This window comes from Emydura macquarii, unplaced genomic scaffold, assembly GCF_026122565.2.
Source record: "Emydura macquarii macquarii isolate MOO-44397 ecotype Brisbane River unplaced genomic scaffold, CSIRO-AGI_Emac_v2 contig_1253, whole genome shotgun sequence".
NCBI classification, from domain to species: domain Eukaryota; kingdom Metazoa; phylum Chordata; order Testudines; family Chelidae; genus Emydura; species Emydura macquarii.
Genome location: NW_027131390.1, coordinates 25,940,805 through 25,961,320, shown reverse-complemented (window position 1 = coordinate 25,961,320; position 20,516 = coordinate 25,940,805). Strand labels below are relative to the sequence as shown.

At 42.6% G+C, this 20,516-nt stretch overlaps 2 protein-coding genes across 2 annotated transcripts in view; one reads left to right on the top strand and one right to left on the bottom strand.

Annotated features, from left to right (window-relative positions):
* The window catches only part of LOC137153233 (uncharacterized), a 39,927-nt gene extending 22,373 nt beyond the window's left edge, over positions 1–17,554 (bottom strand). The window contains exon 1 of the mRNA XM_067548376.1: positions 17,541–17,554. The gene's annotated coding sequence lies outside the window, so the exon portion shown is untranslated. The remainder of the gene's footprint in view (positions 1–17,540) is intronic.
* Positions 9,604–19,189, top strand: SATL1 (spermidine/spermine N1-acetyl transferase like 1). Its single transcript, XM_067548377.1, has 6 exons — positions 9,604–9,725; positions 14,685–14,736; positions 16,126–16,206; positions 17,054–17,155; positions 18,071–18,111; positions 19,019–19,189. The coding sequence occupies exons 1-6, from the start codon at positions 9,660–9,662 to the stop codon at positions 19,187–19,189; spliced, it is 513 nt and encodes a 170-aa protein (XP_067404478.1). The 5' UTR covers positions 9,604–9,659.
* Positions 19,190–20,516: the final 1,327 nt, after the last annotated feature.

Here is a 20,516-nt window from a genome sequence, read left to right as displayed (position 1 = left end):
AAATCTTTACCATTAACCCCTTTCTTCCTGAATTCCTGTAATCATAGAATATTAGAGTTGGAAGGGACCTCAGGAGGTCATCTAGTCCAAGCCCCTGCTCAAAGCAGAGCTAACCTCAGCTAAATCATCCTAGCCAGGGCTTTGTCAAGCTGCAGCTTCAAAACCTCTAAAGATGGAGATTTCACCACCTCCCTAGGTAACCCATTCCAGTGCTTCACCACCCTCCTAGTGAAAAACTTTTTCCTAATATCCAACCTAGACCTCCCCCACTGCAACTTGAGACTATTGCTCCTTGTTCTGTCATCTGCTACCATTGAGTACAGCCTAGCTCCATCCTCCCTGGAACCCCCTTTCAGGTAAAGGCTGCTATCAAATCCCCTCTCATTCTTCTCTTTTGTAGACTAAACAAGTCTAGTTCCTTCAGCCTCTCCTCATAAGTCCTGTGCTCCAGCCCCCTAATCATTTTTGTTGCCCTCCACTGGACTCTCTCCAACTTGTCCATATCCTTTTTGTAGTGGGGGTCCCAAAACTGGACACAATACTCCAAATGCAGCCTCATCAATGCCGAATAGAGGGGAATAATCACTTCCCGTGATCTGCTGGCAATTCTCCTACTAATGCAGCCCAATATGCTATTAGCCTTCTTGGCAACCAGGGCACACTGCTGACTCATATCTAGCTTCTTATCCACTGTAACCCCCCCGGTCCTTTTCTGCAGAACTGCTGCCTAGCTCGTTGGTCCCCCATCTGTAGCTGTGCATGGGATTCTTCTGTCCTAAGTGGAGGACTTTGCACTTGTCCTTGTTGAATCATATGCCCCCCCGCCCTCCCCCTCCCAAAAAAAAGTCACCATAGTGGCATAAAGGGTTAGAGATTCATCAAGAACATGTATTTGTTCAGCTTTGTTCTTTCTTTAATATAGATTTTCATAATTTATAGCTTTTCATAATCTAGTTTTCTGATGACTGAATACTTCTGAGCTTACTAGAGCTGGGTGGGTGAAATTTAGGTAGCCTGCGATATACCAGATAATGTAATGGCCCTTTCTGGCTTTAAACTCTATGAAATCTATGAAACAGAAGCCTTATCAATACAATGAATATAAAGCATTTAATTGGCAAACATTTTTAGAATTAATAAAAACCATGTATAATGACTGTAGAAAAAAATCTACCTGTTTTCCGTTTGGCACAACTGCTGTCTAACAGTTAGAATTAACAAATAAAGAAGAGAACCAAAATGTAAAACCTAAAACCCATAAACTTAGTTGGTTGACTTTCAGTTTAAACCGTCCATTTCACAGGGGTTCTGTTGTGTTCGTAAAGAGAGATGACCATTCAGCTTTAAAGTTTTTCATTTATATGGCACCTTGTTGTAAAGTACATCAATGGTTGTTACACTGAACTGTGATTAAATAAATAAATTAATAATGATTAAATAATAGTAAAATAAATGATTAAATAAATATATGTTATATATATTGCATTGCAGCTTTAAGGTTTGCTTTAGTGTGACAATAACTGACATACATGGTGACATTTATATCAAGCTTCAAAAAAAACCAAGGTTACTTACCAGTAACTGATGTTCTTCAAGATGTGTTGCTCACGTCCATTCCACTATAGGTGAATGCACGCCACTGTGCACAGTTCCTGGAACGTTTTTCCCCTTAGCAGATCCCGTAGGGCCGGATCTGGTGCCCCCTGGAGTCCTGTGCGCATGCCACGGTATATGAAGCACTGCCGGCCCTACGCCCCCTCAATCCCTTCTTTCTGCCAACTCCGGCAGTGGAGACGGAGGGTGGGTTGTGGAATGGACATGAGCAACACATCTCAAAGAACATCAGTTACTGGTAAGTAACCTTGTTTTCTTCTTCGCGTGATTGCTCATGTCCATTCCACTATAGGTGACTAACAAGCAATACCTTGGACGTGGGTAGGAGTTACCAGTGAGCTGCTCTCTGCACAGCTCTGCCAAATCCTGCGTCCTCTCATGCCTGCTGGACGATAGCGTAGTGGGACGTGAAGGTATGCACCGACAACCAGGTGGTGGTTTTGCAGATGTCCTGCAGGGGCACTCTCTCCAGGAAGGCTGTAGACGAGGCTTGAGCTCTGGTTGAGTGCGCTGTGATGGTTCCCGGAAGCGGCACCCACGCCTGCTCATAGCAGAACTTGATGCACAATGTAATCCATGAGGAGATGCGCTGGGTGGAGACAGATGAGCCTTTCATCCAGACTGCCACTGCAACGAAAAGCTGCATTGATTTCCGGAATAGCTTTGTACGCTCGATGTAGAAGGCCAGGGCTCATCCCACATCCAGCGAATGCCATCTCCTCTCCTCCCCCGAACCGTACAGTTTGGGGAAAAACACAGGGAGAAAAATATCTTGGTTACAATGAAATTGGGAAACCACATTGGGCAGGAAGGCTGGGTAAGACCTCAACTGCACCTTATCCTTATAGAATACTGTATAAGGGGGCTCTGAGGTCAAGGCCCTAATTTCGGAGACCCTCCTAGCTGAGGTAATGGCCACCAGGAAGGCTACCTTCCATGAAAGCATGAGCAGAGGGCATGAAGCCATGGGTTCAAAGGGGGGCTCTGTGAGTCTCAAAAGGACCAGTTTGAGATTCCAGGGAGGCACTGGGTTGCGGACCTGCGGATAAAGCCTCTCTACCCCCTTGAAGAACCTGACCGACATGGGATGGGAGAACAGGGATCTTCCCTCTAGTGGCTAATGGAAGGACGAAATGGTCGCCAAGTGAACCTTCAATGAGGCCAGCACCAGGCCCTGGAGCTTTAGCTGAGCAGGTACTCCAGGATCACCTGCAGAGGTGAGAGGCTGGGCGGAATGCCCCAGGACTCTGCCCAAAAGGTGCAGCGACCAGTCGTGGCAGGGTAGAAATGACCTGCTGAGGTGATCCACCTCATTGTTCCTCACTCCCAGGAGGTGAGAGGCAGCCAAGTGGAAGTTGTGCCTCAGGGCAAAGTCCCACAGACGGGTAGCTTCCTCACAGAGAGCCGAGGAGTGTACCTCTCTCTGCCTGTTTATATAAAACATAGCTGTGGTGTTGTCCGTCAGCACCTGCACCACTCTGCCTGTCAGGAATCGGAGGAATACCCTGCACGCTAGGCGAATAGCCCTCAGCTCCTTCATGTTGATGTGCAGGTGCCTATCCTCCGTTGACCAGAGCCCGAGTGCTGAGGTTGGTGCTGATGTGGGCTCCCCATCCCACATGCAAGGCCAACCACGCCTGAAGCAGCCTGAGCCTCAGGAGAGCTAGTCTCACTATGTACGTGCAGGCCGCCATGTGGCCTAACAGCTGTAGGCAGTGCCTGGGTGTTGTTGTGGGGTGTCGGTGCAGCTGGGAGATGATAGAGACCATCGCCTCAAAACGTGGCTGAGGCAGGAAGGCTCTGGCCTGGGAAGCATTCAGGATGGCCCCAATGAATTCTATGCGTTGCATTGGGGTTAGTGTGGACTTCTGCTTGTTTATGAGCAGTCCCAGCCTGCTGCACGAGGAGCAAGTGACAGTCACGCTCTCCTGCACTTGGGGCCTGGACCTGCCCCTGATCAGCCAATCGTCCAGGTAAGGGAAGATTTGCATACTCTTTCGCCTCAGGTGGGCCGCCACTACCCCCATGCATTTGGTAAACACCCTTGGAGCCGAAGATAGGCCAAAGGACAGGGCTGTAAATTGGTAGTGGGAGCCAGCCACCATGAAGTGGAGGAAGTGCCTGTGGCTGGGGAGGATGGACACATGAAAGTTTGCGTCCTTGAGGTCCAGGGCGGCATACCAGTCTCCCGGATCCAGGGAAGGGATTATGGAGGCTAGGGAAACCATGCAAAACCTGAGTCGTTTGACATATTTGTTTAGATGATGCAGGTCTAATATGGGTCTCAGACCCCTCTTCGCCTTGGGGATGAGGAAGTACCTCAAATAGAACCCCTTCCCCCTTCTGCCTTGAGGAACTATAACCACCACTCCTATGTTGAGGAGGGTGTCCACCTCCTGCAGGAGGAGTTGCTCGTGAGAGGGGTCCCTGAAGAGGGACGGAAGGACGGGGTTGTTGGGGGGGAGGAGGACAGAGGTAAACTGTATGGCGTAGCCCCCAGAGACTATCCCGAGGACCCAACGGTTTGACGTAATCTGCACTCCTGCTGACAGGATGGATTGGGGCCCCGGTCCCATCTGGATGCCCCATGGGGCCCAATAAGGCCATTGTTGCAGTCATTGTCCCTGGGGCCAAACCGGGGCTGACTATGCCACCTGCCGTGATGCCTTGTGGGGGCACCAGCTGTCCCGATGACTGTCACGCCTGCGGGACCCCGAGCCACTAGACCAGCGGTGCCGTGCCTATCCTCGGTCCCGGGTGCCTTGGCGTGCCGAGGACAGTCCTCTCAACTCCTCCAACATGGAGGATGACGAGGACCGCCTCCGTCGCCGCAAGCGGTGCCGACGGATGGAAGCACGCTCCGAAGAGCTCGCGGTACTGGAGTGCCGTCTCGGTACTGAGGACTTGCGGTGCCGCTTGCCCTTCGGTGATCAAGACCGGAGCCACTCTGAACTCCGCAGTGCCGAGCCGGACACCAGTGACTGGGTTCCGCATCGGGGACTGCGCGGTGCGGGGTCCTCGTATGGCGACTGGGTTCCATGCCGCATCAGTGCGGGCGAACCCCTCGGTGCCGAGTCCTCCAATGGTGACCGGATTCTGCACCGCCTCAGTGCGGGTGAACTCCTCAGTGCCAGGGATCTGGAACAGGAGCTGTCCAAGCATCGCTTGGCAGACCTCGACCGGTGCCACTTCTTGGCCTGGCTGCCTCCAATGCTGGGGACCGACGTCGGCGCTGAGAGGGAGACTCCACATCCTGAGTTGAAGCGGCCGGCTGCTGGGGGAGCGTCCTCGCTCTACCCCCAGTTGCTGTCTGGCAGGAGATCTTCCTCCCCATACTGGGGATCTCCACCGCCCTTCGGGGGAACCCAACGCGGGCTTGCCCCAGGACACCGGCCCCTTCTCCCTCAGCAGAGGGGGAGGCGGAAGTGGCATAGGCAAGGCCAACAAGGCTCTTGCCACCTGAAAAGTCTCCAGTGTCGGCAGGGGCACTCTCCCACTTCCAGGAGTCCGGAGAGGCTCCCTGCTCGGAGATGCAGACCCCGGAGAAGACTTGACGGGCCGTGGCCGGTGCATCTCCGCACTCGATTCTGCCCGTACTGACGGCGCAGGGGAGTATCCGCGCTCCGTCTCTTCTTCTTTGGCACTGGGGATGTTGCTCGGTGCCGAGTTGGGCCTGGTGCTGGCGGTGCACTCTGCACTAAGGTGATGCTCGGTCCCGAGGTTGGAGCGGGATGGCTTGGACACCGGGGGGAGCAGGGCCTCCATGAGCAGGGCTTTTAACCGGATCTCTTGGTTCTTCTGAGTCCACAGTTTAAAAGTCTTGCAGAGCTTACATTTATTTTTCCTGTGCTCTTCCCCAAGACACTTAAGGCACCGATCGTGGGGGGTCGCTGAGCAAAAAAGCCCTCCCGCAGGAGGCACATGGCTTAAATCCAGGCGACCGGGGCATGGCCTGGCAGTTCTAAGTCCCTCAGGGACTTCTTATCTAACTACACTTAACGCTACTTAAAACGAACTAAAGTACTTCGAATAACGAGGAGTTTAAAGAAGGGGAATTGTACTTGCAGAGAGCAAGGCTAGTTCCAGCTACCATCACGGGTGAAAAGACGGAACTGAGGGGGCGTAGGGCTGGCAATGCCTCATGTACCGCAGCATGCAAGCAGGACTCCAGGGGGCACCTGAGCTGGCCTTACAAGGTCTGCTAAGGGGGAAAAAGGTTCCGGGAACCGTGCATGATGGAGTGTACTCACCTATAGTGGAATGGACATGAGCAATCACTCGAAGAAGAACTCTAAACATTTTATAAAGTGATTCAAGAAACCAGTGGCTATGTCCTAAATGGACATCTGTTCCCACTTATGGACTAAGAACTATGGAAATAATGCTATTCCGCTGTGCTAGTGGGTCAAGCAGCGAGAGCTTTAGAGGAAGACTCTACAACTCCATGTACTTAAGCGCTCCACTCTGCCACTTGGATGGTGGAAGTGAGCATGTTGTGGTAATGGTCTAAAAGTTCACATACAGCATGAACTTACAAGGGTTAAAGCTTTATACTGGATGGGAGGAAAAGAGCCACATTTGCTACTCTCCAGTACTCCAATACTCTGCAGTAGGCAGTCACAAGTCAGCTAAGTGAATTTTAATGGTCTGAAGGATTCCTCTTCTAAGCATTAATGTGTTTCAGCATATTTTCCTTATAAAATTTATTTTGTTCAAGCTTTGCTACATTCTTTAGGATTTGGTCCTATATGTTACAAGTGCTCTAGAAAAGCCAATATATTATTATTATTTTATTAAAGCTTTCTGCAGCATCACCTGAATTTTAATGGATATTCCTCCCAGCACCAACCATGCCTGACTACCTATCTTAAAGAGTCTGGCAAGACTGCAACCTGAGGTAGAGCCTAGTGGAACTTGGTTTCAGTGACTTGGACTCACAGTGAATGCTATTTCTTGGTACAATAATAATCAAATTCACATTCTCCAGCGTCAGGTCATATATCTATAAAATACTAGGTGTCTGAGCAAAGCATGTTTCTATTCTTTAAAAGTATAACATAATCCAAAATTGCCAGTTCCAGAAATACTGAAATAGGTTTTTATTGTAAACTTTGTTTCATGGAAATTATGTTAACCCAGTTTGGATTGACTTTTTTTTAAACCAAACACTACTTATGCTCTGTCTGCATCTGAGTAATGGGTTGGATAATTTGAATGCTCAATGAATCCAGAAGCTATTTTTAAAGTGTCAAAAAAAGTAATACATGCATAAGTATGAAAGTACATTAATCTGAATCTGCCTTTTTCTTGTTACGAAAAAAAGAGTGGTGGTGTTATGTAAAAACAGAAGTGTTAGTTTCAAAATCCTTAGAGAAACCACAATGGACAATGCAGGATTCTGAATTAGCACCAGAAATATTGACAGAAATATAGTGTTTAGGTTAAAAGACAAGTTTTAAGATGTAAAGATTTTTTCCATAGGAATTTTAAGTAGAATAATGCTATTCAGTACAAAATGGACTAAAATAGCATGTAAATGGCTCAAGGGTTTTAATTCACTTAATACTCAAGAGGGGTTCTGGCCCCAGTCCAATAAAATGCAAACCGGTTTTATTTTACCCAACTTCCTGTCAAGGGAGATATTTCTCCCTTACATTAGGAAGTTTAAGGCCTTTGATCTTTATATTTTGTGTCCATTGTTAGCCCACATAAGTGTAAATAGCTTATTAGCCTAGAAGTGGCAAAATGAATTCACAGAACCATAACAGGCCTTGCCATTATATCAACAGGGAAGTTAAGTTCATGCTACTAAACTCAGGAGGCTATATTAAAAGTATTACAATGGAAGGTAATAAAGGAACTACTGTAGATTATATATACATGCCACACAATTGTCATTCTCCAGTATTTTAGTACCATATATGCAACCAGTTTCTGTACTGAAATGTTTGTTTTGTGGACTAGAAGAGGAAGAACTCTGAAGGAATATTGTGGCCTGCATCTATCAAGATATTTTGATATTAGTTAGCTATAGAGTTAAGGAGATTCAGAAGGCCATTGACTCAGGAATAGATGCACTTACATGGCTGCCAGGTCAATAATGGCTTCCAAACATTTTCCCATTTGGAGTTTAGAAATGCTGAGAAATTTTCAGGTAACTTTATTTAAAGGACATAGGCTAACACTTTAGGTCCATTTGAGCTCTGCTTGGAAATAGCAGGGGGAAATAGAGGTGACTATACTTTACCTTTTAAAGCATTGCTGGAGTATAGTAGCACTCCATCCACACCTCTTTCCTTTGGCCATATCAGTTTGGTTACAAAACATGTTAATGACAGGTTCAAATTTTTGCTATGATTTCGATGGCTTGCAATATTTGCACTTTGATTTTACCATAACTTCTCCCAAAGTTTAAAATGAAACACCTACATCTTCAATTCTGTTTCTGAAAGGAGGTATTTAAAATTCCATGTTCTTTGCCCTGAAATTTCCAGTAAGACTAGCTGATCATTCTTATACTACAGCAATTTCCCTTGAACTGTGTTCTTTCCGTAAAAGAGGAAATAAACTTAGATTTATTTCAGACTGAACTGTAGCTTTATTCAGATAAGGATTTATTATTATATCAGTACATACTTATATGTACTTATATAAAGTATATACTTTAAGAGATTCTGTTTTCTGTGAACATATAGGGTCAAATTTTGGTCACTGTTACAACCCTATAGCCTTATTGACTTCAGGTGGAATAAACAAAGATCTTACACTTATAATATGCCTGTCATCCCACAGGTGCATACAGCACCTAAACAGATGTGTAAACTATAGAAAGGGATCATTTATCCAGCACTGAAATGCAGCCACTGCTTTAGCAGCACAGACATTCTATAAAAGTAAGTGATAGAAAACTACTACTGAGTCTGAAGTGCATAGGGAATTCAGGAAGGAAAGCAGAATGGATACAAGCATCTCTCCCGTAGATACACCTGCAGGAAAACTGCAAGGACCCTCATGTGTTTTCCTTGGGTTGCTCTTTTGGAAAAATTAATGCAGGATTTGGGCCAAGGGGAACTGTACCAAGAAAGATAAAGGTATCAATGCACAGGTCCTCATAGTGTACGTCTACACCGCAATAAGACACCCATGGTTGGCCCATGTCAGCTGAGTTGGGCTTACAGGGCTCAGACTGTGGGGCTATAAAATTGCAGTGGTGATGTTCAGGCTTAGGCTGGAACCTGGGCTCTGGAACTCTCAATCCAGAAAAAGCTAGTGGCTTGATCAGGCTGCAGCAAGGAAAGACAGATGTTGGACTGCCTTTATTGTCTACCTCCTCCCACCTCCTGGCCAGCCATACCCCTCCCTTCAATACATAGCCTCCTCTCCTAGTCGTGAATCATCTTGCACACCCAAGACTCCTGCTGCTCCCCCCCTCATGCCTAATACTCCCACCACATTTGCATGTTTCCAAACTCACTTATCTTTGTGACAGTCCATCCCCTACTCAATGAAATCATAGGTGAGAGAACAGGCAACAATCCTCAGCTCTGCCCTTCTGGGCAAAAACATACAGCTGGTACTATGGAAAGCAATTGCTCCCCGTAAATCCACTGAGTTTAGCTCCCCTCTGTCTTTTTTTTTCTTCCAGTCTCAGTGATCACAACATCCTGCTATGCCATGAACCTGAGGCAGGGGAAAGGTGGGTATTGTGATGCTGGTTTCCATTGTGACTCCCAACCTGCCCAGGAGCTGCTGCTTTAAAAGAAAGTAGTAGGTCACAAGGATAACTAGGGGTAGGATGTAACTAAAGCAGAGGCAAGGAATGGAGGCCAAATTACTACTTCAGTGAAGGAAAGAGAGGAGGAGGAGGAGAGGAAGAAAACATTTCTGTTTCTTTCCTGCCCCAAAGTGCTCTTTGAAATGGTGAATGAGGAGGAACATCTCTCAAACGGTGGCCCAACAGTGCTCCAGCATCCTCCTGGGAAGTAATCAGTCCTTTGCTGCCTCTGGCTCCTGCTTTCCACAGGTCTGGCCTTGGCGCTGGCGCCATGAGCTGTTTCCGAATCCGCCCAGGAGAGCCCCAGGACTGTTCTGAACTTCTGCGCCTCATCAAAGTAAGAGAGGGACAGTGAGGTGTGCAAGCATCTTTCTCTCAGTCAATGTCTTTCCAAGTTTTCTTTTTAAAGCTTACTGGTACTTCCTCTGCTAGGCATAAACCCCAGCAAGCATCTTTATCAGCTACTACTGTTAATGTGCTGGTGGATAATAGTATGTAAGACAAATTAGTTAGGATGGCTCAGATAGTTAGAAGTATGAGGTGTAGGGGGAACTCTTGCCTACCTCTCTGATATCCTGTCTTTTGTTTCCCCAATCCATTTCCTCCTTTCACTCCATCCAAGCCACATGACCACCTGCCCTCTTCCTGTCTCTCTCAGTCCTGTTTCCCATCCTTCCTCCATACTGCTTCCTCCCTATCTTGGTCTGCCATGCTTTAATCCTCTCATCTTCCAGTTCCTGTCATTTCTTCCAAGATTATAAATCATAATCCTCCCTACAAGAGAAGTGACCTGCTAACAAGACTGGGGGGAACCTCCCCCCAACTATAATCATGGAGCTGCCAAGACATACAGTCCTGTGCTAAACTTCACCACTCACGCATACTATTTTTCATTACATCCTGCCCCTTACAGTAATTAGTATGCTATATCTTTATGCTGTAAACCCTTTGAGATAGGGACATTGTCTCTAAACACCTAGCACACTGTTGGTACTGTACAAATACTATAATCAATTAAGAATAAAGCAAGAAACAGAAGAAATTCAGTTTTCCCTGACATGTAGCCTATCGAAATGATGTTTACTTATGTTTATATAGAAATGTACATTGGCCCAAAAATCTATTTCCTAAAAATACGATTGATGATAATGAGGCAAAGTCTGGTAAAATATGAGTGAAGTAAAGTGAGACAATTTCGAAGCAAGTTGGAGATAAGTTATGGCATAACCCTAGATCATGTTATAAACATATTTTGGTCCTAACTGATTGTTATGAGTATTTTAGATAAAATGTTAATGTTTTGGAAAATGCAATCTTTATTATTAGTTGTAGGTATGGTATTTATGCAGATGTTAAGACGATGCTTCATGTTAAATAGCTAATGAGAAAGCAGAAAATATTTAATTTTGGTAGAAGAAATATAGATGTGCTAAAAAGTTAATTTAATATTAATTGATTAAGCGGCATTATTATAGTTGATTATGAAAAGGGCAGCACACTAATTTTAGATTAGACATGCCCATCCTCCATCAAGGTTACAGAAAGGATTATGCCTAGTTGCCTCATTTAGGGATTAAACACTCCTAAATGCATCATTTCACCTTAGGAGTATAAATGCAGTGGAGGGTTACAATGTAATGCTTATTTGCTTAATTATTTTATATTACATATTTTAATTTTATCACTCGTGTCATTCACAGCCTTCCGCTAAATTATGTTATCTGTAACAACTCTGTAGACTTGAACTTTAAAAAATTCAGTTTGATTTTATTCTTTATATTTTAAATTACTAATAAGGAACACAAATCAAGGGTTACACATGTGAGATTCATTAGTTAACAGTCTCCCAAGGAAAGTAATAGAAGCCTCATCACTTGGCATTTTAAAAGGCAGACTGGATAAAACGATTTGAATGGAATTCACCTCTCCAAGGATGGCCTATACCAGTCTCTCTGCACTGTCAATATCTCTTGTTAGCCCTATGTATGAAGGCAAAGTGACTCAGAGGAGTCTCTCTCTATCCCCTGCATACCATGCAGATGGGCTCCATGCCAGCTCTAATACCAGCACAGAGAAGCCTGGGCTCTGGATGGGCCTCTTGGATCTACACTTATGTGGACCAGTAGATAGGAAACCTCAAATAGCAAATGCCAACAGATTGTACTGCAACTCCGAGTCTTGTCCAAGTGCTGGAAGTGATGATTCCATCTCCTCATCCCACACCTAGCTCCTCCTAAAAAGCTTGTTTACTCACCTTCTGCATTGATCTTCTCTTCAAGACTGCACAATGTTCTCAATTTAATTCAGAGTTAGATTTCTTTTCCCCTCAGATTTTGGCTTTTTAAAATAAATATTATATATCTATATAAATAAATAAATAAAAATAAACTATACAGGTTTACCAGTGTCATAAAAACAATCCCCAAATAAAATACCCATGAAAATTCTACCTCTGTCCCCATTTCTTTTTTTATCACTCCTGAACACGTTCATTTTGCCTGTGCAAACTGCCCTTAATTTCCTGCTTTGTGCCTTACTCCAGTACACCTGCAATTACCTCCCATATCCGATCAGAAATGCCTGCAGCGCCTTCACAGAGCTCTTTAAAAGTCCTTTCAACATGCTGAAAGCTATGGTATTCTTCTGACAGAAATGTTAAAAAAGGAAAAGAGGAATGGCAAAAGTGGCACTAATAAGGGTCATGCTTTAGCTTGAAACTCAACCATTTTACTTCTTGTTGCATACTATTTCCCATCCTTAAGCTGCACATTTTCTCTATTGGGGAAGGACTGTAACGGGTTCAACATCTGCCTCTCATGAGCACCCCATTGGTCGAGTCCGTGTCTGCAATCATTCAGTTCTTGGAATAGGGTCAGCACTCACATCAGTTGATGGTTTCTTTGGTGGGTCTTCAATGACTTAGCCCTCCGGCCAAGTCACACACAGTCTGTAGGAGGAACAAGCAAACCCCTTCCAGACTGGTATGGGGCTGTACCGCCAGGGCTTCCTCCCTGGAGACACAGTCTTCTAGAACAGTACAACAGTGCACATTGCGATAGCTTCGCTTGATTGAGCTAGGCTCCGGGCTTAGTCCTTGCTCACTCTGAGCTCTCCATGGTCCTGCTGCTCTTTCAACTAGCCAGGAACCCAGTCCTCCATCTTCCAGCTCTAGGCAGCAACTGACTGCTCTGTCTCTGCTGCTTCTTTTTCTATGGCCCTCCCGGCCTGATTGGCTACTCCAGTAGCCTCTCTGGCTGTTTCTCTTGCAGCCACTCTAGGCCACTTGGATGACTTCTCCTCTGCTTCTTTCTGAGACTGGGTGTGGCAGGCCTCCAGCAGGGTCTAGTCCACCCCATCACAAGGACCTTGTCTTCTTCCTCATCTGTAAAATTCCTAACACATTTTGGCTGCTAGATAAATTAGTGGTAATAATACTCTGAATTTGGACATGGAATGGTGAGTTTCACTTTAAGATTGTGGCAGGTCCTGATTGGTGCATTAGGAAGTCAGAGCATGCAAGACCCTCCCCACCCTCTGTGTGTCCCTGTGGAAGGGACAGTCACAGTTATCATGGAGAGCAAAGGCTACTGTTACACTCCCCAAGACGATGGGGAGAGCTGAGGAGGGGACATAATCATGTTCCTGTCCCTACATGCCAGTTAAGCTGGGACATTGTGGGTGCAAAAACTTATGCCATCCCATTTCAAAGACCAGAGTAACTTCAACTGCAGTGTGCATTACCACAGAGCCACAGTAGGAGTCAGGTAGAATTCTCTAAGTGAGTACCACTGCATAATAGCCCAAGTACAATCCCCACAATGTGGCCAGTGGCTTACAGCCAAATCTGGCGCTAACTATTGATATTTCTCTCTCCCTATCAGGCCTTTAAAGACATCCTGTTCTCCAAAGGTGATATGTCCAAGATTTACATCTAGAAAGAACAAAAACTGATCTTGTTCCCTAAATGGGGTCCTCCAGCTGCTATTTTAATTTTTTGTATTTATTCCCTGCATTCTCTTGCTAGTTTTTGACTGCATCTCATCTGTAAGCCAGAGAAGGTATAACATCATGGACACACAAAACTATGAAGGGATAGTAAGGTTAACATGCACAGGAACGGTATAATGTTCCTCTATGTAAGAAATAAGCCCAGATACCTGTAGGCTAAGCTAATATGCTCCTACACCTGTTGGAACAGTATTCTTACTTTTATGAAGTCAGTTCAAGTGTAGTTGCATGCACTTGCTACAGCAATCCTTCCCACAGCTAAGATGTTCATCACTTTTACAAAGTGTTTCACAAATGGTCCAAGAGAGTTTCCTAATCAGTTCAGGTCTTCTGGAGGGGTAGCTAAAATACTGCCCGTCTTCAGGAGTTAATTTTCAATAATATGGCAGATGTTTTCTGTAAGATATTGAGCTAGCCTTAACAACATCAATTTTTCATCATTTGTAGAGTTTTGCTGATGTGACAAGACACTATGCTACATGCTTCACAAAATACTTAGGAATGTTCTTTCTAATAACAAACAAAAAGCATCTCTAGTGGTTGCAGCAGATCCGTGGAAATTGGGACTCGTGTATTGTTTCTAACTTTACTATTGACTCACGGCAAGACTGTGGGGAGGTAACAACTACTTTCCATTTACCCGTCTCACAAGTGTTGTGAAGCATCATTACTCAAAGGGACATCATCAACTTAAAAAAAGTCACACTAAGTTTTTGCCATCTACATGTCTTACAAAAGACGCCTAAAGTTACTATAAAACTGGCTAAAGAAAATAATTTTCTCTATTTTTCCAGCTGGTGTATAGTCAATATTGCTATTTCTTATATGTAGTTTGCCTTTCAAACAAAGGAGATTTTGTTTTAACAAAAAATAAAAATGGAATTATGTTACAAATTGGCAGGGGGATTTGGGATGGATAGTTTATGAAACTACTTCTCTTTTTCAAGTTGACAGCTTTTAATGACTGTGAAATGCTTTGCTAGTCTCTGATAAAAAGGTGCTATGTAAGTGTAAAAGTATTACTATGGTTAGACTGTGCTCAGTTTATAGGATAACACATATTTGCAGGGGTTTCCCCCCCCCCGTTTCCATAGTAAGATAGACTGTAGCAGCTATAGATTAACAGTTTCTGCTTACCTCACTTGCAGAGCTCACTGCAGGATTGGGGCCTAAGGCAGCATTTTGCATTGAAGTCAAAGTTTAGCATAAACATTAATCTTTTGGATAGTACTTTGTAAAGACCTCAGTTACTGATGAAACCTCAAACTCCAATTTCTTCATCTGACAGGAACTAGCTGCATATGAAAACATGCCAAATGCAGTAAAATTAACAGAAGAAGGTAAGATTCTAAGCTTGTATTTTGCTCTAAATAAAATCACCTAGAGAAACCCATGCATTACACATAAAGAAATATGCAGTATATATTTAGGAGACATTCTGATGAATATTGCTGTTGGAGGCAATGTGTTATAGTAGTTTTAGAGCATAGGACAGACTGAAAGACCGGAGTTCTATTCCCAACTTTGCTATTGGTTCACTGCTACTTGCAGTTACACTAGAACCACTACAGTCTCAATCTCCTCATCTATTAATGGAGAAAACACTTACCTCAGTTAAAAGCTGCAAGATCTTCAGCTGCAAGATTCTTAAAAGTGCTGCATAAGTGTAAAGTGTTATTCCTTTCATATACTTTTGTTTTTGTAATTAGCTTTGTTTCCCATCTGGTTCCATACTGAACCTGTATGCTAAGAGCACTGTAAATAAAATTGAATGCTCACTTTTAAAACACAGAAACTGAAGTTTTATGTTGTGTGGCATTTCTTCATCTACAGCCGAGTTATTTGTAACCTTGATTAAAGGAGGGGACCACAAACTAAGGTCCTGATCTTGTAGCCTTTACTCATGTGACTATTGAAGTCAGCAGGAGTACTCATGTGAGCAAAGGATGCAGGATCAGTCCACTCAGCATAGTTAACACTGTCCTAGGAAAATTTCTTCCAGTTTAGTTGCTAGCTAAAAACAGTAGGTGAAATAGTCAAACTACTTTTAATGCTGCAGTTCCAGATCAACAGTGAAGTGCAACATTTGAGGTTTTTATATTTATCACTTTACTGCTCTAAAGAAACTATCCAAAACCATAACCCTTAATGTTTCTTTGAAGCACTCTTGCAGCAGAGCTGGAATTGCTTATCGTGGGTCTGATCCAAAGCCCACTGAAGTCAACAGAAAGAATTGCCTATTGCCTTCAATAGGTTTTGGATGAGGCTGCATGGGAGGGCCATACAGGTCAGCTGTAAATAATCGTTTCTTATTTGTATGTTTTGATAGTCCAAGAAGAGCAGACATTTTAGAACTCCCCTTCCCCCAAATATTGATGTTTGAATGTTTTCCATTTCATAACCTTTAATTTTCCTTTAGATTTAGGCTTTTTTCCCAGTATTAATTAAAGATTACTGCAAATACAATCTGGAGCATTAATATCTTGACTCACACTCCTAAATAAATACTCTCACCCCACCATGCCCTTTTCTTTTTCTTCCAGTCTACCCCTTTTAAACAATCCATACATTCTTCTGGAAAAGGCTGATAGACTGTAGTTGTAGTACCAACAATAGTTATTTCCAAGTACTCCCTCAAATGGAAAGCTACTTTAAAAATATTCTTATTTATTAATGTTTTTAATGCGGTAAGTCTGCCATTAGCTCACAGATTTTAATTTTATTTTTAGATTTGCTTGAAGATGGCTTTGGAGAACATCCTTTCTTCCACTGTCTAATAGCAGAGGTGCCAAAAGAAGGACAAACAGGAAGTAAGCTACACGTCTCAAATATTTATCTATTGATTAACTCTAGCAATCCCTGATTACACAAAGAGTGACATAAGGGATAACAATACTGAAAAGGATGAGGATGTCTCAAGCTCCTATATGGACCCATTAGCTGATCACAGTAGTGAAACTTCATGGATTTTTCTTTTAGATATTTTAATAAAAACAAGATCACAACCATCAATGATGAATGGACAGAGACTGAATTATTTCTATCGAAAATGTGCTCTCTGTAGGTCATAGTTGATGCACACTAGTGAGTGTTCATGCACAATGCACATTCCACTTTATGGCAGTCTCTGGAGAGTGACAAGAGTGCTAGTTAGTGGTACTAATTCTGTGGAGGTGGACAAAGGGTAGAGACTAGACAATTGTTAGTATGGCAAATAAATCTCATCTGAAACCTGCTCCTTATGAAGAACCCCTCTACCAATCCAAGATAATTGTGCAAAATTCTTTTGATAACACATTCTGCCTTCTTGATTACACCTTAGTATCAGCATGGATCTGAGGTTTCCTTCCTAGTACCTCCAGATGTTACAAGTGTCTTCTGTATGAAAAATACCCAGGACTTTTAAAAAACCCTGAAGTTTGGAGTGCATACCTTTCAATACTATTAAAATAAATATTGTAGTGCTTGTTTGGTCTGAAATCTATGTTTGCTGGATATTAATATGGTTCAGAACACAAGAATTTTCACAGACAGTCACTTGTATTTATATAAAAAGCTTCCTTTAAAAGACTGAAGGATAACTATAAAGAATCATATTGATATTATACTTTACGTAAGCTAGCTAGTTATTTCACTTTACATTTTCTTTCTTTTCAGGTTGTTGCACTGTAGGCTATGCTATGTATTACTTTACATATGATCCTTGGATTGGCAAGTTACTTTACCTGGAAGACTTCTATGTCATGGAACCTTATAGAGGTAATAAACAAACAAATAAGCTTGTTAACTGCCTCATTCTTAATAAAAAAATTATCAAATAATTACTCTTTCAGTATGAATCAGCTTTCAGCCTTCTCTTTCTATACTTCTATGTTATATAGTTCTGTAAATAAATATCCTACAAGTTTCGTAAGGGAAGAGAGCATGAATTTGTCTCCAAACATGAGAGGACTTTGTCTATTGAAATATAATATTTGGAATGCTAGTATTAATACATTCTGTGCATGATTTTCAGAACTCTTCCAAGTAATTATGTTGCAGAATTTTAAAATTTTAAAGGTGAAGTTAATATTGTTTTCCAGTCCTAGTGAAATAAGTATATTTTAATGTCCAACAATCATGTTTAAAAGTAACTTTTAATTACCTTAAATGTAATCAAATACAAGGATCAAGGGTTTAACCTATTAGAAATGATATTGACAAAATATACAAAATAATTAACTTTTAAAAATATTTCCCATGCCAACCCTTTATTTCAAGTACTTCTGAAAGTGATAAAACAAATATAATTATTCACAAATAAATTCAACAAATTTAAACAAATTCCAAAATTTCAAACTAGTATAAGTAATCTCAAATGAAAATATATTTCATGCAATAGTTTAAAAGTATTACTACTTCACTATAAATCAATGTTCCTTTATGATCCAGTTCCAAAACACACAGCTTAGTTGAAAATGTATTTATAGTATATAAATTATATGATACAAAATGTATATTTTCTCACTGCCAATGACATTAGAAAAGTAATTCTATTATCTTTCTATATAGAAGTTAAATTAATATGAATTTCCAGTTAAATATTTTAAATGTCCAGCTACAACTTCATAAAAATATATCTTGCTATGAAACTTTTGTGTGTACTGATATTTTAATATTTGCACTATTTACCAGGCTTGGGCATTGGATCAGAAATCTTAAAGCGATTAAGTCAGGTATGTATCATTTAAAACAAGATTTACAAACACTGCATAACTTAAATGGTCATTTCTCTCATTTTATAATCTATGACAGTTAAGATTTTGATTATTAAATTCACTGCACTGGTCAAATCCCCTATGGAAATCAGCAGAGCAGCTGCAGTCTTCGTATTGCAGTAGTAGATGTGCATCATCTCCAAGGCTTATGTTGGGATATGTCTACACTGTAGTTAGGAGTGAACCTTCTAGCTTTGGTAGACAGACTTGTGCTAGTGGGGCTTGCACTAGTGTGCTAAAAATAGCCATGTGGATGTTGCTGCATGGACTAGCCCCCACGCTCTAGTGACTAGCCTGAGCCTTCACCAGGGCTGCAAGAGCCACATGGCTATTTTTAGCACTAGCACAAGTTCCGCTAACACAAGTCTATCCAGGCTGGGAGGCTTGCTCCCAGCTGTCGCGTAGATATACCCTGGGAGTCGCTATCCCATGCCACTTGAGAATCCCACTCTGCCAAACTCATATACTAGTGTTTTGCAGAATTTCCAGGAATTGAAACATCGACTAGTTCTTACACTGCCCTTTTTCTCAAACTGTTACCTAAGAGCGATCTAATCTAGCAGACCACTGGCTTGTTGGTCCTGTGAATGTCACTATGCTAGAAGAGGGTAAGACATCTCTGCAGAGAATTTTGGCTCAAACTGATGCTATTTTCTTGAGTTCATCACTATACCATGTGCAAAAAGGGACTAGTTTATTAGAAAACATGAACTGCTTTGGCATCTACTATGTGTGCAGTGGCCTTTCACAATGGTACCAGTGGCCCTTTTCCCAGATTGTTCTGTTTGTAGATGAGTATCCGGACTGGGGAAGGCATCCCAAAATAATGCCTTGCAAGTAATACAGAATGTTTACTTTTCAACAGATAGCAATTAAAACCCACTGTAGCTGCATGCATTTCCTTGTAGTCATTTGGAACAAGCCATCTATAGAGTACTATGTGAGACGTGGAGCTTCAGACCTTTCCATTGAAGAGGGCTGGCATCTCTTCAGATTTGACAGAGAGAATCTTCTCAGAATGGCATCTGAAGAATGAAGGAAGTTCCCCTTTACCATTCCAAAATTTGTGAGATTAGATTATTGATCTGCAATCAGTTTGACCTACTTTTGGTTTTACACAATACAACATCTGCTGCTTACACACAGTTCCAGTTTGTTAATCATTTAACAAGATCAATCAAGTTTATATAACTTCTGTTTTATGACCAGCAGCCTTTATTACAATTAGGTACCACTAGAATTCCTAAAGTTTCTTTCATCATTTGTTACATAACTAGACACTTTTCAAGGAGACCCCATGTTTTATTTTTCCCCCACCTCTATTTACGAATAGACGTATATTTTAAAGTTTTAATGTACTCTTTGCATTGTATCATAAGCATATTTCTATTTAAAGTAATCCTGCCTGCTATAAAAACAATTGACATGTTTCTAACCGGTTTCCATGATGTGACATGATCAGTATGATGAATGGCTGTGTCCTCATCTTTCAGGCAGGTAGTAGCCAATCAAGATTAGAATTTTTCACCCAAATCTTGCTCATATGGGGGTGCAAGTAGGCACCCCTTGTTAATGACCAATATAGCTGGAGAAAATTATCATCCTACCTAGTCACTTTGTCTGAGACTGATTACTCACTGGGGCATACAGTCAGTTTTCATACTGGCGTTGCTACTTTAAAGAAAGCAAGGTGAGAGAAATTTGTTTTTCTTGTGATGCTGGTGCTACCATTAATGATGAATGGATCCAGCTACCAGGGAGGGAAGGAGTAACTAAGGAAAAGTTAAGATAGGCTAGGATAAAGTGACAAGAGAAGATGATAACCATGAAGAGCTTATTGGGATGAGCAGACCTTCTGAAGGCAGCCTCTTTAAAATTGCCGAGGAAGGTCCCCTATGGGAACTTCCTGACCAAAGGCCTCTTCAGCAAATGCAAATCCAGCCAGTACTGTACCAAACAGGTAAGATCTGAGCATCAAGTAGCAGTATGGAAAAGCTCGACTAAGGCCCCTCTCAACTCTATTCAGGACATGGCCACAATTGGGATACGAGTTCAAATCTCTTCTGGGTAAGTGTGGCCTGGAAGGGAGCTGAAGTGCTGGACATAATTTTGGATCCTGCAGAAAAAGACATATTTGGACCCTTCTCCTCCTCATTATGAGCCCCTTTGAACTGCATGAACAGTGACTTGGATTTGGGGAATAATTTAGATGAGGTAATGCAGATCTCAAGCTCTTGGGGGATCCAGGAAGTGCCACCATTTCCTGAGTCTGGCTTTAGGGCCAGAGCAGGAGTTGGGAAGCAAGATCTCATGGTTAAGGAGAAAGGCTGAGAGACCACTTTGACAGAAAGCTGGGGTACTTT